At 41.2% G+C, this 26,422-nt stretch overlaps 1 protein-coding gene across 2 annotated transcripts in view; it reads right to left on the bottom strand.

The window, feature by feature from the left end:
- Positions 1-26,422, bottom strand: part of LOC122097505 (kalirin) — a 470,035-nt gene that overhangs the window by 241,284 nt on the left and 202,329 nt on the right. For both annotated transcript variants that reach the window (XM_042668072.1, XM_042668064.1), the window contains exon 4: positions 77-269. In XM_042668072.1, the coding sequence (XP_042524006.1) occupies positions 77-269 (193 nt within the window). The remainder of the gene's footprint in view (positions 1-76; positions 270-26,422) is intronic.

Genomic DNA, 26,422 nt, shown 5'->3' with positions numbered 1-26,422 from the left:
AGATGAAAAGGGGAAGTAAGAAATGTGTGAGTGGTAGAGGGGAGAGAAAAGAAGATGGAAAAGAACTGTGGCTCACCTCAAAGATGAATTTGGAGCTGCCAAAATTGGTCTTCTGTTTTTGCCAGAAGTTGTCTGGTTTGATGATGAGGGCCACATGGATCTCAGCTGGAAAGGCTTCCTGCAGTGTTTTGAGGAGGGGTTTGATGAGGTCCCACTTAGAGCCCCGCATGTCGATGATGACGGTGAAGCCACGTTTGCAAACGTCCTCACTGTGGGTAAGTTAGAGGTCAGGCATGATCAGCTAAGACTTTAAAGTACACAGGAAAAAGCAATCAGAAACCTGCATTCCCCTTGATCTGGATCACCCTTCCCACTCATACCAGTTCTCCTGTCCACACTCTGACTTGGGCCCAAAGGGACTGACTCCAAAAACCTTTCTGGGGTAACCCCATCTGACAAAAGTCCTGAAATTCTACCTCCTCTCAGCACTTAGCAAATTCCTTAGTCTTTGAAGCCAGTTCTAATAGTTGGAAATTTTGCTTCTTGGAAATTCAGTATTGTCATTGATTTCTCATTTTAAATTCTATGTCCTTTCTCCCTCTCTTCCCTTAGGATGAATTACGTTTCCCCATTTGAATTCAGCCTCTGAAGGCAGGGACCCTGCTGCCATCTGTTCCAGAGATGGAAGTCTTCAGCAGGAGTGCTATTCGTCCCTGCACCCTCATGTTGACAGACATGATAAACTTTACTGTTGAACCCAAACTGGGTCAGAGAATCCTTTCTATTACAGGATTATAGGCCAATTTTGCCAATTGATTAGAGATAGTATATAAGCTATATCATACATTTACTACCACTGTACTTAAAATGAGTTACTTGTAGTTCAAAATGTATGTCAACTTTAGAAAATCAGGTTGCTGAATCATACTGGCCACTGAAAGATAGCAAGGGTGGAGCCAGCTGGAAGGATGGATATTGTCCAGCTATCTCATATTCTCCCACTGGACAGATGAGTAAGCCATGTAAATGCACATCTCAGAGTGTGTGGGTTGGGGAGTAACTTAAAATAAAGGTGACAGAAACCAAGACATTAGCAGGTTAAGTGAATGGTACTATAAAACTTATTAAGTCTATTAAAACCAAACTATATTTAAACACAAGAACCTTGACTATACTCCTGAAAAATAGAAAGAAAAACTGAAATTTAAAATAGCTGTAATATCTGTTTGGAAGTCTATATTTTGATAGGTAGAGATCTTTTTATTGTTTTTGGTGTATTTAACCTACTCATTTATTTTATAACCAAGTAGACTCTGGTTAGTTCTCACATTCTCTCTCTCTTCTCTCTCTCTCTCTCCTCTCTCTCTCCCCCTCTCTTTCTCACCTCCTCTCTTTCTCTCTTTGGTGCTATTGTGAGGCTTGAACTGAGAGCCTGGGTGCTGTCCCTGAGCTTTTATGCTCAAGACTAGCACTTGAGCCAAAGCTCCAATTCCAGATTTTTCACTGGTTAATTAGATATCAGAGTCTCATGGACTTTCCTGCCCAGGCTTGCTTTGAACCACAGTCCTCAGATCTCAACCTCCTGAGTAGCTAAGATTACAGTCATGAGTCACTGGTGCCTAACAAGTCTCATTTTTAAAAACATAAACACTGGTGTGGCATTTCCTTGGTGTATTTTCCCTATTCCAGTTGCAACTTTATTAATTTGCTGTGCATGTTATATGACCCTCAGAGATGCCCACCACCAATCACTCATAGCCACTAGTGAGTGGTAAGGCTACACAGTTAAGGCTTCCTTATCAAGTGTCAAGCAATGAGGAGAATTTTACAGCTTGTGTGACTGTCTGTGTCCCCCACCCACGGAATATTACTTAGGCCTTCAAGTTAGATAAGACACTAAATGGGGGGAGGGAGGACTGAGACTTTCTGCCACAAAAAAAGAAACACCAGTTTTCTTTCTTTTTTCTTAAATTTATTTTTATTGTAAAGGTGATGTACAGAGGGGTTATAGTTACATAGGTCAGATAATGAACACATTTCTTTTTGAACAGTATTACCGCATTTTCTCCCAATTTTTCCCTCCCAACCTCCCAATCCTAAGTTGTATAGTTCATTTTCAGTGTCTGTGAGTATCACTGGTGAATTAGTTTACCCTTTGAACACTATTTATATGCTTCCCCTTACCATCTGCAGAACAGATAAACTTACATACAAGACAAAAAGTACAGAAATCAAACATGGTGATAAAAGGGGGAAAGCAAAAACAAATCACAAAGAGTAAAATAAAAAACCTTTTGCTTCCATTTCTTAGAATATTTTTTGATAGACATCATTGTATATAGTCATTTGGAAATAGCAATTGAGCCTTTGTGATCCTCTCCTAAAAATATACTCCTTTGGTTTCACTGTGTAAATGTTTAGAGTCCTGCTTCCGTTCAAGGGTAATTTTTTGTCTTTTACCATTCATTGTGGCTACTTGTAGATTTATAGGCACATTCTAATTACTACAAATGAAGGAAACCATGAGATTTGACCTCACTCCAGTTAGAATGGCCATTATCAAGAAATCTAACAATAAGAGATGCTGGCGGGGAAATGGAGAAAAGGGAACACTATTACACTATTGGTGGGAATGCAAACTTGTCCAACCACTCTGGAAAGCAGTATGGAGGTTCCTCAAAAAATTAAACATAAAAAGTTAAACAGAGCTTCCCTATGACCCAGCAATTCCATCCCGGGCATGTATCCAATTGACCACAAACCAGGCAACACTAACACGACCATGTTCACTGCAGCACTGTTTAACATAGCCAAGATACGGAATCAACACAGATGCCCCGCAGTGGACAAATGGATCAGAAAAAATGTGGTATATATACACAATGGAATTCTATGCTTCCATCAGAAAGAATGATATTGCCCTATTCATAAGGAAATGAAAGACCTAGGGGAATATTACACAAAGCCAGACCCAAAGAAATACTAATTTTCTGTGTTCCCTAAAATCACAAAGCCACAAAGAAAAGATTTATCTCTTGTTTCTGACACTTACTGAACCCACAAGTGTCCAGGGTCTTTCATAAGTGATGCTATCTACTTAATGTATGAAAACGATAGGACTTTTGCTTAAATTATAGCATTTCTTTCTCATTAGAGGAGGAATACTTGCTAACTATAGAAAAGCTAAAATATTTTTAAAAATCTACATAAAAGGTATAATTGTAGGCATTTATAATACTGTGGCTGATTTCTCCTTAATCTTTTTTTGTGTATATAGTGTTCTACTTTTCACTACAATATACAATTTTTCTCATATTTAAAATATCTCTGAAACTGCTATGTGGCACAATAATGATTATCAGTATTATTACTGCTTTTCATAAAGGTAATTAACTTACAAGTCTACCAGGAATGTATGAACGTACCCCCTTTACTGTATCCTCAGCAGTCGCTGTTTTTTAAATCTTTGCCTATTTAAAAAAAAAAAAAAAACCAGATTGTATCTGTTTTAAATTGGACTTTACCAGCTATAACATATTGATTGGTCCACAAATATTTCTTCTGAAAATAAGTTTGTTCTTCCATTTTTCTATGGGTTTAAATTATTTTTCTCACTGAGCAGTTTTGTTTAGCTGGATTCAACTGTATTGCATTCCTCCTTATATCACACAATGTAACTGGGACTTTCCTTGCCCTAAAGATCCCAGTCTTGCTCATTTCCCTGTTCCCCAGGCTCTCTGTTACCATCAGTATGCTGACATGAGAAATTTGTGTCCCTAACAACAAATACTTAGTATTACTACCAAGACTGGAAGGTGACTATACCAGCGTCTTAGTGTGGCAGCCAGTGGCAGGTTACACACCATTAACCATCATTTTCTGACAAACGAAAATAGAAACTAGGCACTAAGATTTTCCAGGAAGCTTTCAGTAGAGAAAGAAACATGGGGGGAGGGAATCCCCCCTGCGGGGGTGGGCAGAAGGGAAAGGCTGCATACTGAGAACTAATCTAAAGGACATCTTTCAGTGAAAACAGCCTAATCTCACAAGATGCTTTGTACATCTAGTTTCAAGAAAGAGACATAGCTGGGGGAGAGGAAAGAACTTTTTACCAAGTACTCATTTATGCCTGGCACTGGCCATAGATTATGTCATTTTACCAGCACAGTAACCTAATGAACTAGGCACCATTGTTTCTGTGTAAGAGTAGATGAAATTGAAGCATATTTTTCTATGGTCATATGGTTAGTAATAACTGAGTAAAAATTCAAAAAGTAGGACTGTAGACTTTGAAGCCCATGCCCAGGTCCCTATTCATGCCATACTTACCACACTGTCACTACATGTGGATGGGGGTGCGACCTGGATAGGAATTAGGGCTCAGCAATGAGGAGACTGGGGAACTCTCAAGAGATGAGAGAAAGTAGGACAAAAAGCCATGCAAATAACATCCATTCTGTACCCAAGGTTAAGAAAGGAGCAAAAGAATATGGCATAATGAGAAAGCGCAAGTGATGCACTGAGGTTCAGGCATGTGTGTAAGCAGCAGAGTAAGGAAAGAGTGCTGCTTTGAGTGCTCTAGTGAGCTCCACTCAGGGCTCTGTCCTTCCTTCTCCACACTATCCCTCTTTAGGGGCCAAGAAGCTCCCACATAGAATCTATAGATCAGACACAAATAAGCTCCTTCTTCTCCTTCTAGACCTGATTCCTGGAAACTGAAATACTACAACTCTCTGCTCAATGGGTCTTTAGCCTTTGCAGAAGAAGAGGTAGAAAAGGCATGGTCACAAGAGCCAAACTTCCTAGATTTAAATCCCAGCTTCACCATTTACCCATTGTGGACTCTTGGGTAAGTTACTTTTAACCCCTCTGGGCCTCAGTTCCTTCACTGTAAAATGTGAAGTAAAAACAGTAACTACCATACAGGCTGTTTTAATTGTTAAGTCTGTCACTGTACATAAAGTACTCGCTACAGTGCCAGATACAGTCTGTGCTATGTGAGTCTTAGCTGCAGTAGGAAGTGGCGGCAGGTGTTTGTGGCCCTCACGGGGTGCCTTTATTGACTTCTATGCCCATTCTCCAATGGAACAAGTTTAGTCATCAACTTACGCCTGTTGCTCTCAGGACATCTGCCTTTGGCTGATGGGCACTACTTCTCCAGGAATAAACCAGCAGTTATAGACCCTCCCTGGGGCTGGCTATGCACCTATACCTGAAGTCTGGCTCTAACCTCATGGAACAGTGACTCTGAAGTGTGACATGCACTCACAGCCTGCCCAGCCTCCTGCCAAAGCTATAGATAGACCTGAGCCCAGATCCTTCCTCTTGCCCACACTGCTTCTCTCACTCCACTATGGAATTTTTTTAGAACTCCAGCTCTTAATAAATCATTTGTTCCTAAGTCTCCATCTCAACAAATACCCTCTCTCAAAAAAGCCTAAGAGGACAGGTTTTATTATATGTTAGGAATAATTATATAAATAGAATGATATATTTCATAAATATGAAATTCTGAAGGCAATTTGCTATACAACTTGAAGATTAACAGAGAAACCTGGGCTAGATTTTTTTTTTTAATTTGGGAATCACACAGCACCTGGCATTGACTGAGTAGTAAATCCATGAATATATGTGAGGTGATGTGTGCAGATGTGGGCAAGGTCATTCATCAGAAACAAGGGAGATGGAAAGAAAGAGCTATCTTCAGAGCCAAAGATGGAGCTGGCTAGAACATCGGTGATTAAGAAAAAAGGAAGGAGATGAGCCTGAGGACAAAACACAGAGGCCAAGAGAAATTGAAGAGTGATATGGTAGAAACAAGGGAGGAGTGGAACTACAAGAGAACCACAGTGGCAAATGACACAATGCTGCAGAAAGGTAGTGAGAGCAGAAGCATCACACTCAGTATCTAAGGGCCAGAGGCCCAGGCATCATGACTGGCTGGAATAGTCAGGGTAGAGGGTAGAATTAGTGTTGAAGCAAAGACACAGTCACCCTAGAGGATCTCTGGGATGATTAGAAGGAAACGACAAGGACAGCAAAGACCGTTTATGCGCACTGCAACTCTCAGGCTCATCCCCTGCTTAGAAACTGGCAGGGTCTGCGTGATGCTCCTGGTCCACCTGAGCCCCACACGGATTCCTAGCCAGCCCCTTTCCCAGGCTCCTGTTCTGAGCCTCCTCTGCTTTCATTGGGTGTAATCAGCAACTTCAGCAAACCAGTTAAATGTTGGAACATAGCTATCAAGTAGTTCTCCTTCCCATTAAGTGATTTGCCTCTCAAAATTTATTTATTAGCCCCAATCAAATTTTCAGGGGCAGGATTTTGCATTGTGCATAGCAAGCATGTGAATACAGAAAAGTGGGATTTGGAGCAGCTGCCTTGACATCTGAAGAGAAGGGGAAAGGAGAGAGAGTTCCTCTCTAACTCCCACTCCTTCCTGAGGGGGAGAAGGTAACCACTGCTCCCTCCCTGGACTCCCTTCCTGTCCCACTAGTTCTTTGCTGGGGCTAGGGTCACCCTGGGCCCCTTTGGCCAGCTTTTCACCCTGTGTGACAAATCACAGTCCCTTCAAACAGAGTCATGAATCTCATAGACTCGGTAGGGCTCTTGTGTCCAGAAGTTATAAAAGTATATACTAAGTGAGCAGATGATTGATTGATCAGCTGTTTCTATACTCAATTCTAGACCATTTACTCTTTTACTCATTAAATGTCATTGGATCAGTTTTCACTCAGCAAGCATGTGATATCAAAAAAAATTTTTTTGGGGGGGGTCCGGTCATGGGGCCTAATCTCTGGGCCTGGGCACTGTCCCTCAGCTCTTCAGCTCAAGGCTAGCACTCTACCACTTGAGCCACAGCGCCACTTCCAGCCTTTTTCTTTTTGCTTATGTGGTGCTGAGGAATCGAACTCAGGGCCTCATGCATGCAAGACAAGTGCGCTACAACTGAGCCACCTTCCCAGCCCCTTGAAAAGTTTTATGCCAAGCTTCTCAAACTTTCATGACTTCCATTATAGGATATTTATTTATTTATTTACTTACTTACTTACTTACTTACTGTGTGGTACTGGAACTTGAACTAAGGGTCTCATGCTCTTGTTTGACTTTTTTGACTCAAGACTGGTACTTTACCACTTGAGTCACACTTCCAGTGAGCGTTTTGCTGGTTAGAGATGGGGTGTTTTAGACTTTACTGCTTAGGCTGGCTTCAAATCCCTTAATCCTTAGATCTCAGCTTTCTGGGTAGATAGGATTACAGGCCTGAGCCACTGGTGCCCAGTTTCCTTATTAAAACATTGATTTGAGAGATGATATCCAAATATCTGATAGAAGTTAGTCTGCAATTAGGCCTAGGACTCTTTCCCCATGCTTCAAAGACAATGCTTCTTCTCTTTGGTTGTAGTTTGTGGAAATTTAATGCTAAAGTATTTACTTTGACTAAATCAGATATTAGGATACGCATTAATAAACAGCAGGTAACACTCAAGTATGTCAAACAGAACAATGAATTATTGTCAGAATATTATTTGTAGGTGAACCAATGAGCTTGCTATCTAAGAGCCTATAGGAAGGTTAGGGAACTTCTCTGAGTAGCCTCATGTTTAAATTTACTAGAAAATGGAGTGATTCATGACAATTGTCAGTTTGGGAGGATCTTTGCCCCAGGTTCTCAAGACTGAGCTCACTCATTACCTGACTTATGTAACTGTAACCCCTCTGTACATCACCCTTACAATGAAAATTTTTTACAAAAAGACTGAGCTCCCCTCCCGCCATCACTTAGGGAGGCTTTTCCTGAGGGGTTTTGTGGATCCTGTCCCCACTTAGCTGATTGCATTCAATCAGATGCTGCTGAAGATTTGCTTTCCTTGGTTCCTAAATTGCCATTAAATCAAGGTGGAATTTCTCTTCACCACACACCTGACCTGGCAGGCTCTCTCAGACATCTCTGCAAGTCCTCAGTGTCTCTCTAGGGCTTTCTTAGGTCTCATCTACATTTGAAGACCTCAGAGTCATTTCTTGACCAACTGGGCTATGAACTATGTGTGGGCTGGTTCCAGTGCTAATGGATCCAGGTCAGGAGAGGCTTTGCAGGTAGGTGGGCAAGGAATGATGAGGAAGCATGTGACATGATGACTGCCCCTCATGCTTCCCATACTTAGCAGAGGTCACAATTTTGCAACCCCCTATTCAACCCAACTCTCAAAAATGTCTTTATCGAGCACAGCTGTTTTTGTTTATTTGTTTATTTTTTGTCAGTTGTAGGGCTTGAACTCTGGGCCTGGGTGCGTTCCCTCAGCTCTTCAGTTCAAGGGTAGTGCTCTACCACTTCAGCCACAGCAACACTTCCAGTTTTCTGGTGGTTAATAGGAGATCAGAGTCTCACAGACTTTCCGACCCAGGCTGGCTTTGAACTGTGATCCTCAGATCTCAACCTCCTGAGTAGCTAGGCTTATAGGCGTGAGCCACCAATGCCTGGCTATTATTATTTCTCATGCCTTTAGAGGTTTACACCCTCTACTCTTTAGCCTATTCCTTGCATATTCACACTCTTACACAACCCATCTGTTGGTCGTGGCTTTGTTTCTCTGTCTTAGCTGCCATTTCTGCCAAACCCTTTTTCACACATTAGAAGACTTAATATCCTAAGTCACTAAGGGTGAATGAAAGTGTAAGGATTAGTCCCTCAAGCCACAGGGAGCTCTGGAACCTGGACAACCCAGACCAGGGCTTCACACTGAGTACAATCTGGTTTCAGGGGCCCTAGTGCTACGTCCTCTCATCTTACCTCCAGATCGCTGCTCCTGAACTCCTTCTTAGGTCCCCACCTAAGCAAAGTCCACATCATTTCTCTGAGTTTTACTCTAGCCATGTTAGTGAGCCACCCTAGATATGTCCTATGATCATCTAAAATACTAGATAATAATTCTATCTTTCCTTCTTCCCTGTCTTCCCTACTTTCTGTTCAGATCTCCTACATCAGAGTGATCACAGCTTGCTAAAATAGCCAACGTATTATTAATGCCTTCAAACTCTTTAGTAGTTTCATTCCTTTATTAAATATGTTTTCTGCTTTGTGTTTACCCTAACCCCACCTTTGCCTGGACAACTTCTAATCACATTTTAAGGCTTAAATCACAAGCACCTTCTTCTAAAAGTAAGTCTTCTTCCCTGAATGATTACTGGGATGATTCCTATATGTCACCAGAACCCTATGATTGCCTAGCAAGGCAACTGTCATATGTGGATAACTAAGGCCATGACCTAGGCAATCACACTCTGTATTTCTTCTGTTCCCACAGAGATTCATATGGCTTCCAAAGGAGAATCTTGTTATAAAGATACTTCATAAATAATAATACGGTGTCACTTAAATACACCATTATTATTGGTTAATTTATTCATCTATCAAATATTTATTGAGCATCAACTTTGTGGCTGGCCCATTACTAGGAAATGGGGATATAGTGGTTAACACAGAAATATGAAGACACATTCTAGAAGAAGAGATGAACACAAGATAGTAGCTAAAAGAACATGAACCATGTTATGATAAGCCTTAAGAAATCATGGAGCTCATGGTATAGTGGCTCCCACCTGTAATTCTAGCTACTTGGAGAGCAGAAATTAGGATTATAGTTCCAGGCCAGTGCAAATCAATAGCTGGATTCAACAGTGTATGCCTGTCATCCTAGCTACAGAGGAAGCTAGGATGAAACTGCAGACTGCAGTACAAGCTCATTCAGGCATATATTTGAGACTCTATTTGAAAAATAGCAAAGGCAAAAAATGAGCTATTAGGAGTGTGGCTCAAGTGGTAGAGCACCTGCCTAGCAAAGGCAGGTCCGAGTTTAACCCTCAGTACAAAAGAGTGGTGGCGGGGTAGGGGGGAGAAGAGAGGGCGGGCGGGAGGAATGGAGGGCAGGAGGGAGAGAATATAGATTTTGTCAAGTAGTCTGGACAGGCCACAGGAGGAACCACCATTTAAGCAGAGACCTGAATAAGTAACTGGCTAAGGGAACCATGAAGGAACTCAGGCCAAGGCCCAGAGATAGAAGAAAGCCTGCACACAAAGTAGTGGAGTTGAGTAATAATTCAGGAGACCAGCAGTCACACTTGGGTCAGTGTTCTAAATGTCTGGGACCTTAAAACCTCAAGTTGGAGAGACAGTAAATGAGAATGAGACTACTGCAATGTGGAACACCTGAGTCTGGTGAAAGGGCTTCCGTTGACCATTGCGTTGGAATTCTGCTCCATTCACTGAAGGATCCCTTGATCCCCCAAACCTGCTTTCTGTTCCTCCTTGCTATCCTAACAAGTTGCTAATTCTCTGCTGATTGCCCCAAACCAGGCTGCACTTGCTTTCTTAAACAACCAGAAATCAGCAGGTGTTGAAGAAAAGTGTTAAGGACACATTAACACCTGCTTTGAGCTTTGTAATTGCAGTAATAAGAAGTGGTAAAAGGAATCCTGGAAGAGCCCTGCCTCCTGGAGAAGGAGCCACTCCCTGGGGAATACTGTTGAGAATGACTCTGCTGAGACAGATCTCAAATTCTTCATTTATGACGGGGATGTTTAGATATTTGTTTCCCCTTGAAAGATATCTAAAGGAAGGGAGAAGCTGGAAGGGGGAAGAGCTCCCTTTGCCCGCCACCTAGCCCTCTCTACTGGTGGTAGTGACTGCCTACTACCAGCTGATGTTCTTTCTGTTTGGAGTGATCCAGCTGCCATCAAGGCCACCTCAGAACCCACCTAGAGAGTTGTTTTAGGTTTCTGTTTTGTATTGCAAAAAGATAGTCATTGCCCTCTTTTCCAAAGAGGCTGGTGTCTTTTCTACCCATGTAAGAACTCAGCTTTTGCCTCTGAACCTCTGACACATGATGTTAGGGCCAGAGGATGAGGTAGGGATGTACAAGGACATGTTTCACTCTACATCTAAACAAGTTCTCCACTGTAATTGGGATTGGGATCGATAGTTAAAGTTCCCCCTGGTGCTTCAAATATGGCCATGGCTAAGCACTATTAAAGTGATCATTTCAATGTTTGTTTGCTCATTTCCAGGTTTAGGAACTAATGCTTGCCAGCCCTACTTTCAAGTTTGCCAAAAGCAAACCCAACTCTGCTCAGATAACCCAAGGAAGCCTGACATTGAGACCAGATGAGGAAGGTTGGTGTTTCCCATCTCTTCAAGCCTGCTACTTAATTCCACCTAGAGTCTGTTAAACAAATAACCAAACACTGATTACAAATAGCAGGAGCAGAAATTTTCTGATTTTCTTTCCTGAACAGAGCATGTTGAAGTATTAAATAGCACAGACCCTGGCCCCCAACGTGACATAAGCATTACTAAGTGTGGTCATAAAGTGACAGGTCCAAAGGCCTAAAACCACATAATGAGACTTCAGTACCCACATTCCATCTCCAATGCTGTCTTTAAACAAAACAGTGTTTAAAAGGAAGTAGGCTTTAAAAAAGATGAAGGTTTGCCCTTCTGCAAATAGTCAAATGTGCGCATTATAACAGAAAGGACAGAGTCCAAATTCACAGAGTTTGAAGACAAGTAGTATCAGGCCAACAATATCAGGTAAAAAACATACAGCCTCCCAAAGAAGTGCTTGGAGAAGCCTGCCCAGGTCTATTAGCAAAGTCATCTCACAGCCTCCAAGGCTCTGAATTAACTCTACGCATAGAGAAAGAGCTTTTTTTAAAAAAAATGTTTTTTTAATTGTGAAAATACTGTACAGAGGGGTTGCAATTACATGAGCAAGGTAATGAGTACATTTCTTATCAAGCATTGTTGCCTCCTCCTTTGCTTTTCCCCTACCATCCCTTCCCTCCCATCTCCAACTACAACCCCCTCCCCCTGCCTAAATTGTAAAGTTCATTTTTCAACATTAGGTCTTGTACATCTCATTGTTGCAATGGCTCAACCTGTATCCCTATTTAAACAATTTGTTTTTTCCCTTACTGGCAAAGTCAGGAAACCTGAAGCATAGTATGAGAAGTAACCAGCTACAGCTAAGAAAAGACCGCCCTGCCAACTCAAGGACTTGTACCCTTGTACCCAGAAGTCTAGGGCAATTTGGCCAGAGACCTAAGATGCCAGAAAGGTGAGTTCAAGTGGGGACAGGAAAGAAATGGACATATCTGTGCCAGACAGCACTCAGCTTCCATCTTCCTATGCCAAGCTGTTCACCCCTTCTTTCTGGGCCATTCAGAACATGAAGCAGAAATGAAAACCAAAGCAGTGGACAGAAGAAAGAATGAGCTGGAAACCACAACCCACTTTGATAGGCTCTGCCCTTGTAAAGTGAAGGGATGGCCTGAAGATCTCTACCCCTTCCCACCTCTAGGATCCTAACATATCTACTTCCTTGAATTCTGGAAACTCAATGAGAGCAAAGAACTTGTCCTCTGCCTTCACCTACATCAGGCTGCAAGTTCAGGACAGTCTGAAGAAGCCAAAGGATCACTTGACCATCTCCTCCAGTTTGGTGTATGTGACAACTAAATAACTGTCCTATGTACCCATAGAACGAAATGTAGAGGAATTTGTTGGTATCCCAACTTCACAGCCAGAGCTTCTATTATAGTCAGAGTTGAGGGAGGAGAGGAATGGCCTTGCCCTCTTATAAGTCTACAACTGATAGTTTCCCTTTAGCTAGTGAGTTGGAAGCCTGCATTTTCTATAGAGGAAAACAGCCCACAGTCTGGATCAAGGACGTTCTCTTCCCAAAGCAGACCAGGGTGAGCTGCACCATGGCACCAGGTTCAGACCTTGCCTATAGCACACAGCCAAAGCCATCACATGAATGACTAGTGATGGGAACAGATAAAATTCCAGCTGGGGACAGAGTCTGAAGATGAGAGGGAAAAAGTGCTCCCTGTCAAAGTTTTTGAGTAGCTCTCTAAACAGAACTGTTCTTCAACTTACCTAGAAGAGGGGTTGGCGAAAGGAGGCTCTGGGAGAAAAGGCAAGAGGATCAGGGCTGTCAGGACACACACTTGGATTGCATCAGTAAGTTATCTGGAAACACATTTGTCCTCGCTGAGTCACTGTGGCTGACAGTGCTCCTGTCTGGGTTCCAGGAGAACTGGCTGTCATCCGGGCTCAATTTAGAAACAGAAACATACCTCCTTGGTGAAACAGTCCTCTCCTCCCCCACTGTACTGTGCTTCATGCTTCATTCCAGCTAGGACTTGGCTGCTTCTTGGACCCAGAGTCTATGGGTACAGCTCTATACAGAGGAAAGTATGTCCTGAAGGAGGTTTTATTCTAGCTTTAGTGACTTCATGTCTGCAAGAGGCTCCCTGGCATTGGCCAGAGAAGTCTGAGGGTGAGGCCCTGCCTTTCCTTTTGGGAAGCTTCCAGTGTACTGAATTCTACCAACTTGCAACGTGGTCCTCTTCAAACTGTCAGGCAAGCAACAGAAGTCATCCTTCTCCTACAGAGTTTTGCCCCCTACCAGACAAGAGGACAATCAAAGCTAATTAGATGATCAAAGGTCTTCTTCAAATTTTGTTCAACTTATTTGTTCTGCTTAGGGCATCCTGCACAATTAAGATAAGACATCTCATCTAAAGCAATCTCAGAAGCAACAGGATAGTCAGGGAAGATCTTCCCCCACTGTGTGGCACACAAGCTAGAAGGACCTTTACCTACACTCACAGCAACAGATGGCTGTGGGGAATAGCTTCTCTTAAATTCCTAGCTTCCATATTCAGAGAAGGGGAAAGGATGTTTAAAAGGAAAGGAAGCAAATTGACACTTTTATCTTCTATGTTTGTGGCTCATAAAAATGATGAGCAAGATAGTGGGTGTTGTAAGAAATAATTGTGCCTAGGGCATTGTGACTTTAATTCTACCTAAAACTGAAAATAAACCAATAGGAGAACAGGATTTCTTGTTACTGTGTTAACTTTTTTTTTTAAGGATTTGATTTATAAAAGGAAGCTAAGAATTACCGTATTATTCCTTTAGGTATTTCCCCCAAAATAATTTCATTAAAAAATTCTCAGTTTATGCTGGCAATTAATGTGTTGGCCCTGAGCTCTTTTTGCTCAAGACTAGCATTCTACCACTTGGAGCCATAGCCCCACTTCTAGTTTCCTGGTGGTTAATTGGAGATAAAGAGTCTCAAGGACTTTTCTGCATAGGCTGGCTTTGGGCCTCTATCCTCAGATCTCAGCCTCCTGAGTAGGATTACAGGCATGAGGCACTAGCATTTGGCACCATTATTATAAACAATATTTTATATAACATTTACTCCAGATCTCTGAAGAAGCTTATATAAACACATTTGTACTTGAGGAATAATAACTATTGCTTATGGTTACTTAAACTTCAGTTTTCCAATAAAAATTTAAAAGTAAACCTGGAAAATACAGATGACACTAGGTGAAAGGAAATGTACTTATTTCCCGATGTCTATAAGGGTAACCCCACTGCATTATCACCTCTAAAATAACAATAAAGTATGTTGGGGAAAAAAAGATGCCTTAGAGCATATAGAACCCTAAATACCAAGACAACACATTATAAGACCTAACCAATGGTAAGGGAAGAGAAAACATACAAAACATGAGTAAAAAATAACCTTATAATAGGCATGGAGAATAGTTCCAAATATGGAATCCATATATTTTTCCTCCTGATTCTTGGCTATCTCTCAGCATTTACATGTAAGGATCTCCCTTCTTCCCAACATTCCAGCCAAATGAATCCTGGCTAAATTTAAGTCATCCTTATTACCTAGCATGAGCTTCAGAAAGCCTGAATGCATGGATCTTATTTCACCTGACACACTTCAATTTACCTAATCAAAGTGACACCAGCTATTTCACAGCTTCCTAATCAGCTACCTCTTGGTAAGCTATGTACTCCAGCAGCCTAAAAAGCTTTAGGGACTAAAGCTTAGAGGCCTAAGCTTTAAACCCATTGGATAATGATGGCCAGAGACACCCACTCCTAGGAGGCCTAACTCTCCTGATGGAGGGCAGATAAGGATTCCAGTTCTGCTGGGCAGAGGAGATTGGCAGTGACTTTGAGCGAAGCTAGGAACTAACTATACCACTGACTGAGGAGCTGAAAGAAATACTAACGGTTCATCAAGGAAAGAACAATCAAACCTTTTCTAGATGTCATTCAGCTCTGAACATTAATATGTGTTCCCTGTTAAAGAAAATATAAAGAACCCCAGCCTGGGAAACCTTAACGGGCATTGAGACCAAGTCCTTTCATCGTTCCAGGATCATATTTAAATTCATAATATATAGTCCTAAGTTAGGTTATTTGGATGTGGTGATAATGACATATGGATAGTGGTTCTTGGGCAATGATGTGCAAATAAGCTTAAAATTGAGAAAAGGCAAAAACTGAAGTTGAAGACAAGTCATACTGGGAGTATAAATTGGGAAACTTGAAAAACAATTTGGTGATTATTTTACAAGCCTTAAAAACAATGTCTACTTTGCCACAAATCTATCCCCTCAAAAAAAAGTTCAAGATTCAGACAAATGTTTATAAAGAGAGATGTTTATTCACTGGGTACCAGTGGCTCACATCTGTAATCCTAGCTATTCAGGAGGACAAGGCCTGTATGAAGCTAGTTCAGGCAGCAAAGTCCACGAGACTCTTATGCCCAACTAAGCACCAAAAAGCTAGAAGCAAAGCTGTAGCTCAAGTGGTAGAGTTATAGTCATGAGTGAAAAAAGCTGAGACAGCCCAGGCCCTGAGTTCAAGCCCCAGAATCAGATGTTTACTGAAGACTATAATAGTGAGGTTGGCACCTATAGAAAACTAAAGCTAGATCCTTATATATCACCCTGCACCAGAATCAACTCCAAGTGGATCAAAGACCTCAAAATAAAAGCAGACACAGGGGGGTGCTGGGAAGGTGGCTCGGTGGTAGAGCACTTGCCTTGCATGCCTGAGGCCCTGGGTTCGATTCCTTAGCACCACATAAGCAAAAAGAAAAAAGCCAGAAGTGGCACTGTGGCTCAAGTGGCAGGGCTCTAGCCTTGAGCTGAAGAGCTGAGGGACAGTGCCCACGCATGGCGCTAGCAAGATCAATAGAAAACCCACGGACTGGGAGAAAATCTTCACTAGCCATACAACAGTCAAGGGCCTCATATCTAAAATATACTTAGAACTCAAAAATTTAAATCCACCACCAACAAATCCTCAAAGAAACAACAGCCCCATTAATAAGTGGGCTAAAGACTTAAAGAGAGACTTCTCTGAAGAGGAAATAAGAATTGCCAATAGACACATAAAGAAATGCTCAACTTCTCTAGCGATAAAAGAAATGCAAATCAAAACAACATTGAGATTCTACCTCACCCTAGTTAGAATGGCTATAAATCAAGAAATCTAATAACAACAGATGCTGGAGGGAATGTGGCCAAAAGGGAACCCTACTTCATTGTTGGTGGGAGTGTAAACTTGTTCAACCTCTTTGGTGAGCAGTATGAAGGTTCCTCAAAAGACTCCACATAGAGCTCCCCTATGACACAGCAATCCCACTTTTGGGCATTTACTCAAATGATCACAAACAAGGCTATACTAAAGCTACCAGCACAACTACGTTTATCACTGCATTATTTACCATAGCTAAGATATGGAACCCACCCAGATGCCCCTCAGTAGAAGAATGGATCAAGAAAATGACACACACACACACACACACACACACACACACACACACATACACACACTGGAATTCTATGCCTCCATCAAAAAGAATGATACCACCGCATTTGTTAGGAAATGGTAGACTTGGAAAAAATCCTATTAAATGAAGTAAGCCATGTCCAAAGAAACATAGGTCTCATGGTTTCCCTTATTTGCAATAACTAGTATATGTCTAGGACAAGCAGAAAAGGTCAAAAGCTATGTACATATGACCATATAAGATGATGTTAAGCAAAATGAACCCCAAAATTGGACACAAGAGGTTTTATCTTTGTTACTGTTATTTTTAATGTACTTATAATGTACTATGTGATTATTTTGTTTCTTTTGTATGTTCTTCCCCCATGGTATAACCCCTGTTTTCACTGTATTTGATTCTGGTGCCCTGCATCTTGTGTATACATTTTTCTAATTTGGGGAGAGGAAGGGAAATAACAAAATCCTGAAATAAGGATATAGGTTGACCCATTGTAACAATGAGCTGTACAAGACACTATGTTGAAAACTTTACAACTTCTGGTAGGGGAGGAGGAGCTGGGGAGGTGGGGAGGGAAGGGATAGAAGGGGGAAAACAAAGGAGAGGGTAAAATGCTTGACAGGAAATGTACTTATTACCTTACTCGTGTAAGTATAAACCCTCTGTACATTATCTTGACAATAAAAAATATATATTAAAAATTGTAAGGTTTGGAAATTGACTTAGATGTCTGGTATTAGCATTTATTGAAATATGATACATTCCAATTCCAAATTTTGAATGTTATGAAACTAACCTGATAATATACTGCTAAATGGAAAGATGAAAAACAGAACAAATTGTGTTATTAAAGAACTCTAAAAAAACAGAAAGGAAATAGGACAATATATATGTCATGCTAACTCAATTTTAGAGTTGTAAGTGCTTTTTCAAAAAATTCTTTGTTTTCCTGTACTTATTTTCTACAATAAAGAAGTATTTTTTCTAATTTAAAAGGTAGACCAAGACTATTAGGCACACACATTCATTTGTTTGACATTTATTACAATTCTATTACCTTACTGGCCCTATAGGTTTACTATGATTACGACTATCCCCCTAACCTGAAGTATAACTCAAACCCTAACTGTGACAAATCAGCATGAGGGATAATAGACAAATGACAAAACAATGTTTCTACTTTCTTCCAAGCCAGGCAAGGGCAAAGAAACTGCCACATCATCAACCCTTTCTGTGTGCTAAGTACTAGAAAAGGTACCACCTTATGTAACCCTCACTCCAACTATGGGTGGTTGATATCTTTATGTCTAGTCTGCTGGTGACAAAATTTGTCAGCAAGCATATACATTGCTTGTTGCAGGGACAGGGACCCTCATGCAGCCTGCTCCTCCTGGGATGGAATATCCTGAATCACTTTCAGGTGTCAGTATTTCAAGCCTACTCTCTTCTGCTCATCCACAGATTAACAGTAATGCTCAAAGTTCTTCTATCCTAGCCAATCCTCAGTTCCTGGGACTTTTGCCTTCTGTATTCTTGATTTATCTCCTCAAAGCATTTGCTGATTCCTAGAATAACCAGGGTTGTTTCTCAGCTACTTCATAGCCTCATGTTTTTGCCTCTGATGGATCAGGACATCCTTCTCCAGGGAATCACAAATGTTTGTCTCTGCATCATGCCTGGCTTTCCCCCTCCTCCCTATAAACTGTTTCCTTTTCATCGTCTTTCCTTGAGCCCCTTGATCCTGCAGCATCTTTGGGACTATTCTTTCCATTTAGCAGTGAAATAACCATGAAAGTAAATCAACCTCAAAATGCATATTAGCTGACCACTACCGCCAGAACTGTGTTCCAGATGCCAGAAAAATTCAGATTCAGCTGGCAGCTATGTGAAGAAAACACCCAAGGAAAAGAACAGATGACCATCACTAGAATCCCAGAGAGTCCACCCCACCAAATCCAAGGGTTACGTTCAATTTCTTTATCTCTAAATAGTTAATAAGGTCTTAACTGCATTTGCATTTTCCCTACACATCCCAGTGCAATTTGGTAACTAAATCAACTGGCTGTTATCCACAGATGAGACAAACAGACAGCATGTGCTTGTCTAAAGCTGAACACAAACACCAAAGGAGAAATTCTAAAGCATTCCACAGCATACTCTATGAAAGTAGGTTGAAGCACCAGTAGCCTCTGCCTACCACTGTTACTTCTGTCTGCCCCCTAACTCCTCACTTCCCTCTTCCACTTTTCCTTTGGTCCAATCCTCCTTCAAAGCCCACCTGGTCACACCACAAGGCAGTTTCCTGCACTGTCACACCTTCAGACTTCCTTTCTCTGGCCTCCACATTTTTTCAATGGACAAAAGATCAAGCTCTAGAGCCAGACCATCTAATCCAAATTATACTGTCTTTTACTTAAATTATATAGGCAAATCTTCCTGAGCCTCAGTTTCCTCATAAGTAAAATAGGAATGGTGGTAATTCCCATCTCATTGTGCTGCGCAAATTCAGTGCCTAGAATTGATCTTGTAAATGTCAAATAAATGCCAGTCATTATTATATTCTACTGCAAATGTGTCATTTCTTAGCTTTCTAATCTTCCTACTTCCTCTTCCACTCAGCTGTCAGAATGGAACTTCTAAAGTGTAACTTTATCATTCTCCTGCTGAAGAGCTCTTCAATGCTCTTTATCACCTACTAGTAATACTTCTTAACTGGACCCATAGAATTGCTCAATTGTCTTTTGCCACATCCCTTACACTCTTAAAAAGACTCTATGCTTCTACCCTCTTATGCTTCTACCCTCTATGTTTGGGGAACTTAACTTGAAAACTCGCAACTTCCCTTGCCTAACCCAACCTTTTCTCCAAGCCTTTCCCTCTTCCTAGACTGTTCCTACCTCTTAGACCTTTGGCAAAATTCTCTAACTACTCAATCTTCTTTTCAGAGCACCTCCTTTCAAAGCCTCCCTATTCCAAGTCAACAGGAATGCTGGAGGTACCATGAGCTACAAGTCTATAGCACTGGGCTCAACCCTGCAATCCAATACCTGTCTCAGGTGTGCTCATGTTGATGCATGTGCCAGATCCCTCAGAACACAGGAGAAGAAGCAAGCCTGTGTTGGCTGAATCCACAGTGTACCTGGCACTGTGTATAAGCAGTAGGCATCTTTATTTGCTTAATACCAATCGAAACATTGAAAAAAATTCGCTTGTTCTTTGTTATCTTAATCAATTACATTATCTACTCAAAGTATCAAGAAAAATAATCATGATTGATTTTCCTCATTTGAGTTAACTAAGAGAAACTTCTCAAAAGGCATTTTAGTACCTCATTAATCTGTTATTACTAATTTGGCCATAAACTTACCTCAGAGTTAATGTTTCTTTTTTTTCCTTAAGTTTTGAAATTAGGTTTGAGGGCTGGGGAGGGGTAGTTTAAGTGGTAGAACACCTGCCTAACAAGTACAAGGTCCTAATTCAAACCTTAGTATTATAACACACACACACACACACACACACACACACACACACACACACACACACACTACAATTAGGCTTGAAGATCCATCCACATTGTTACCTATCAAAATAGTTCAAAAAGTTAGTCACAGAAAACTATGCATGTATTAGAATGTGGTGGTACACACCTGTGGTCACAACACTAGGGACTAGGGAAGATGAGGCAGAAGGATCCTGCGTTCAAGGCCATCATAGGTGACACAGCAAGTGCCAGGCCAGCCTGGGTTATGTAGTGAGGTCCTGATTCAAAAAAGGCAAAATGTGGGGTGGGGAAAGGAAAGAAGGAAAACTACATATGGTAGGGCATTATTTTTATAAAGCTTAAAACAAGCAAAACTAAATAATCTATTGTTTATAAAATCATTTGGTAAACTATACCAAAAAAGGCAAGAGAAAGGTAAACTAAAACTCTCCACAGTGATTTTTTTGGGAGAAGAGGAGAAGCTCTGGGCAGCATCAAGGGTTGAGGTGATGTTCTGCCTCTAAAGTACTCAGCTTATTCTCATGCTTGGTAACTTCCATGTACATTACACGAATTTACCTAGGTAGCATATATTGCTCTGCTTTTGTATATTTCATTATTTCTATTATAACCATTATTATACTTTGTGGGGGATAAAGTAACAATTACTTAGTGTCTGGGGGTATAACAGAGATTGGCAGATGTTTTCTCTCGAACAGCCTATGAGACAGTTATTCTTTTCCCAAATTAAAAATTAGATGTTACAAAAATTAGATGTAAACTCAGAAATATGTGATATGAATAATGTACCCAAGGCCTCATTTTGTGTCAAGTGTTTTCCATGTGTACTTCTTCATTTATCCATTCATTCTTCATCCCACCCACTGCCACTCAGAGACCTGGGAACATCAGCAGATTCCTCATCTTCTAGCTTCTCTGTATATACTCAATTATCAGAAGAAAATTATAGGAGACCAGAAGAGAGAGGAAAGGAAGGTCGGGATATCAAGTCCCTTGCCCTCATCAGAGTCTCTGGGAGGTGGTGGCATCTCCTTTTGAAGTCTCTAGCTCCTGTCTAGGTCCTCTCATAAAGTAACATTCTCTCTCCCTACTGGAGTACCTGATTTCACTCTATCTCTTCAAGCTTAGACAGTGCATGTCTCCTACCTGCTGTTTCCAACCTAGCTGTTTTCCCTGTAACCTCTCCAGATTTTTATAAATTATCCCTTCTTTGAAGTCTTTCCCAGCTCCTGAGGGTGAGAGGCCACATTTTTTCCCAAGTCCAAAGTACTGGAGCTAGGATGAAAAGCCCAATGTTTTCCTTCTATATCTTGTGTCTCTATCCTTTTCTGACTCTCAGGAAGGAGAATAACAATACAGTTACTAATGTGATTTTATATTCTTGAACTATTTTCTACTGAACATTATTTGCTCATTAGGGTTGGTGTTACACACAACTAACGAGAGGGAATATACTTAACTGGTAGTTGCTAAGAAATGTGTACAACATATGGAAATAAAGTGAAATGATAAACCTTCCACACACAGGCAACAAAACAAATTTCGGATGGATCTTAACAAGTATTGGCTTAATGTTGTTATGTGAATGTAAATATAACAATGTGACCTCAGTGATCTCATTAGTCCAGATTTCTGACTTTTCTATCACCTTGATTCCTCCCTACATCCTTCTTTACTTGATGGTCCCAGAACAAAGGGCAGAGCACCACAACACATCTTGACAGGCCCTAACAACAAAACAGATTTGATGATGACAGCTTGGATAACTCAGGATCTCTCATGCTGAAAATAGTGGGAGGAAATCCTTGCAGTTTTTACCTCCTCTTTACTTAACTGTCTTTCCTGGCTTCTTTGTTTGTCTTTTTTTTGGTGATGCAGCACAAAGGCAGTTCTGACTTTAAGTTCAATTTAGTTTTTGCTGGAATCAGTAGAACAAGAGCAAGAACAAATGTTACCAAATAACAAGTCAAAAATAAGGGCACCTTGGTTTGATTGGCATCAGAGAGTAACCTGTCCTAATTTCTTGTCATTTATTCCTCACTAATATGATACCTGCATTAATTGATAGAACCCTCAACATCTCAGCAGCACTGTGAGAGCAGTCAAGTGGCATGTACAGCACCTGGTATGTACACTACACGCCCTTGGGAGCAGCAGAAAGATTGTGACCAAACAGACTAACCACAACGATGAAGATAAGAAAGTCAATGCAACACTGATTACTCACAATTCTGAACTAGAGGTAATGCTCAGAAATCCCCACTTCTAGCATATGGTCAGCTCCCAATAGTCCACATCGTGGGCCCTGTCAGTATTTGTTTACTCTTGGGGTAGATTTTCAACCCTGTCTCTCAATTTCTAGCAACATTCAACAGCTGATTGTATCTGTAGAATATTTCCTTCTTACTCCTTTCACACATAAGAAACTAGAAGCAGATAGCAAGCCAGAATGATTTTTAAGATAGATAAATGTAAGATGGGTGACAGTGGGAAGAGATAACATGAAACTCATTAAGACCTCCATCCAGGTCCTGACTCATAGTAAAGAAATATTTGTTGAACTGAATAGAAGAAAAGTCAAATTAGAAGATCCTTATTGTCTTTTTCCTACCCTAATGCTCTGTTATTTCTCAGAACTAGGTGCTGAAAGACCTGGAAAGGACCCAAAACATAGATGCCCAAACTCATCAGAGCATAGCAATAGAGGCTGACAAGAGTCATCCCAGGTTGAGATGAACCCCGAAAAGCTAACTGAGGACTAATGAAAGTTCTCACATCTAGTATAATGGCAGGTAATGTCCCAAATTGCCACCCAGAGTCCAGAGAGATTAAGAAGCAATTCTATTAGCATTGGTGCTATAATCTAAGGCCTAGAATCTTAGGCCTTAGATTATATAGGAATGAAATAAGGGATGCGTCTGTTGGTGGAATGGTAATACTTTGTTCTGAGGTCCTGGATTTTATGTTTTGTTTTGTTTCCCAATATCACAGCAACCTAGAAAAGAATCAGAAATTACCTCATCTTCTAATCCAGTTCAAGAATTTTCTCTACAGCATCCCTAAGGTAGGGACCATCCAGTGTCTAGGGACCTAATAAGAAGCAGCAGTACTGCTGCTGGACAGCTCCCAGGTGGGAGAATATTTCTTCACTTCAGAGTTCTGATCTCTACTTGGAGATACAGCAAAGACTATCCTGCTTGCCCTCTACAGGATAGCTCTTCTGATACCTGAAGTTGGGAGTCATTTCTCTCTTCCATTCTCATGCCTTCCGATAAACAGTCCTCATTCCTTCAACTGCAGACATGATTTGTGGGTGCTGCTTCTCTCTCAACACTGACCGGTCTATGACACTGGCAATTTGGGATATTGCCGAGTGGAATATAATGGTCTTAATATAGCTTGACTTGCACAACACATCAAAGGACTGCTTCTTCCAATCATTTCTGTTATCAGAGATCATTTGCTTAATCTCTTCTAGAATGTTGCCCACCTTCCCCACTCCCAAATGGCCATTGTGCAGGCTGGTTCCTTAGATTCCAATATCTTCATCACTCATTCTTCCTTACTAGTCTGTCTTCTGCTAACGGGTTCATGTTTCACAGTACCAGTAGTCACCTCCTGTGCTGCCTTTTGCTGTTGCAGGTTTGAACTGTGTCAAGGTTTCCCTGACTTCCTCAAAATGTCTCTTCCCACACACCACGAATCCTCAATCTACCTGGCATACGGAGGTGCTAAATACTTGTTAAATAATAAATAAATGCATGAATAAATGAATACCAAATTTCACCTACAGACTTGATCACACTGTCTGAAGTAATATAGTCCATTTCCAAACAGAAGCCTCTTCTTTTAACATCCTGGAGCATGACCCAGGATGAATAATTTCTTCTTATTAAAATCATCCACCTAATCTAGCTGTTCATTTTCCAAGTCCCTCTTCTCTCTCAAAGTCATGGCTGGACAGCAGAGTAGCTCACTAAATTCTTGAGCGAGCTTCCCTACCAGATGTCACTGTCTTTAGAACAACTCTGATGCAGGTTCCGTCTCCAGACATTGTCATAGGTGACCTGGTGGCCAAGAGAACCAGGAAGTGATTGGTGGGCATGACTACTGGTAGTCTCTGAGTTTGCTCAGGTGCTCACATTTCCAGGAAGTTTAAGTCCCTGGGGATGGAGACAATAGATTATCACAGATCAATTCTTTCTCCTGAATATGACAATAACATTACTGCTGCCCACCTTCTGGAGCTCCTCTTTTCTCATAAGCACAGGACATGATTCTTGTAACTTTGTGTGTATGAAAAGCAGGGAGACTGCATGTATTATGCTCCTCCAGTGATAATGTATTCTTTCTCTTGTTTTGCTTTTAGTGGAGGTACTGAGATATGAACTATGGCTTCTTACTAGACTTGTACTTACCACTTGAGTCACATCTCCAACCTTTTTGGGGGGCTTTCAGTTACTTTTCAGATAGTATCTTGCCCCCTAGATCTTCCCAGCTATATAGAATAGGTAGGAAGACAGAAACAGAAACACATTACACCAGGCCTGCTGGCTTAGATAGAGTCTCGCTAGTTTTTTGCCTGGACAGGCCTTGAATCAGCATCTTCCCAATCACTGACTTTTGAGTAGCTGAGATTAGAAGCAAGATCATTCATGTGTGACCCTTCTCTTTTACTTTTATGACCTTCCTCTCAGCCTCTCTTGTGTTGGGGTTTCATTGCTTTTCATTCAACAGAAATATTTTCTTTTAAAAAATAAATTGTAATCCATTTTGTCACAATCTTTAAGAAGTCAGAATGAAGAAAAATGTTTTTCCAACTCTTTCCTTTTTTATTCTAAAAATTGAGCCTCTATTAGTTGCAAGTATGTAATGAACATGCAAGGAAGAAAAATGCACCTTTTATGTCTCCTGGAATTCCAATTTCTTCCCTATGAAAACTTCTCTCGTAAATTGCTATAGAGAGTACCTAGTTTTGTGCCTGTTGGTAGCATATTTGGGGAAAGCACTTTTAAAACCTGATTTGTCTGTAGATGGCCAAATTGCTGAATTACCTAGATCAATCAAGGATTACTTAGTCCATCTTCTTGCTCCTGAAACATGGGAACATTTCTTCACTCTAAAGACCTCTGCGGGGGAATAGGGGAGCTAGTAGGGGAGGGGAGAGGATCTTTTATTCTTTTATTCTTCAGTTCATTGTCTCATGTACTCAAAGCTTAGAATTTTTCAGATATAATCCAAATCTCTTTTACTGGAGCTTAAGACTCTTTTATCTTTTTTCCTGGTCCCCAGTGGATATCATAAAGAAAAAAAGAGAGACTTGTTGATGTCTGTTTGTTCACAACCTTCTGCTTGGAGCTCTCTGGGGCTCACCATTCCATTCAGCATCCTTCCAAGCATTTGATAACTGCTCTTAAAATCCCCTTTACCACCTGCCCATCACCATCTACCAATCCTTTTTACATTTTCCTCCCCCACAGTGCTCTGAAATATGGTGCTTGCCTCACTTGACATCTGCTTGAAGAACTTAATCAGCACATTCAAACATATCCCAGGTCTCCTCACAAAGGCAGCTCTGACGATATAGCTCGTCCATGTGACTTACTAATTCTCCCACAAGATGCACTGATGCAGGAGATGAAGATTCTGAAAGCCCAAGGCACCTCCTCTTATCTGCCAACAACGAACACGTCACAGGCTTTAGCTCCACAAGGCACAGGGAGCACAGCCCTTGCTGGTGGAGATCAAGGACCAAGGGTGGGAGAGAGCATGGGGAGAGGACTGGAGTCAGGGTTGGTGAGTTCCAAGCAAGTTCAACCACTGACCTCTGTGAACTGCTCATGTCCTGCTTCAGCCCATTCCCTAAACAGAAGGCAATATGTATTCGCCCAAAAAATTTCTTTTTTTTCCTCAAAAAGCTCTCTTCTGGCTCTCACATTCTGTGAGTCTCTAACAAGCCAAGGTCTCCCTCCCTCCCTTCTCAACACACTAACCATGTCCTCAGTCTGTCTGTTACCACTTGCCTCAGTGGCCAGCAGCCACCTAAACAATGCTTCTCCATCTTTCCTTCAGTATCACCCTCTGCTCCAAAAGAGCCTTTTAGATATCTCCCCATCTCTCTACCCAATGAAATTTTAATACTACATACTAATATGCATCTGTTCTTTATGTAGTACCGCTCTTACTGGCATATGGGGGTAAAATTCACTTGATGCCTTCCTGAATCAATTTTCACCTATCTTGGAGG

The sequence above is a fragment of the Dipodomys spectabilis genome, unplaced genomic scaffold (genome assembly GCF_019054845.1).
Source record: "Dipodomys spectabilis isolate Male_0828 unplaced genomic scaffold, ASM1905484v1 ptg000017l, whole genome shotgun sequence".
Taxonomy (NCBI): Eukaryota; Metazoa; Chordata; class Mammalia; order Rodentia; family Heteromyidae; genus Dipodomys; species Dipodomys spectabilis.
The sequence above is the reverse complement of the archived record's forward strand: the minus strand, read 5'-3'. Positions and strand labels throughout refer to the sequence as shown.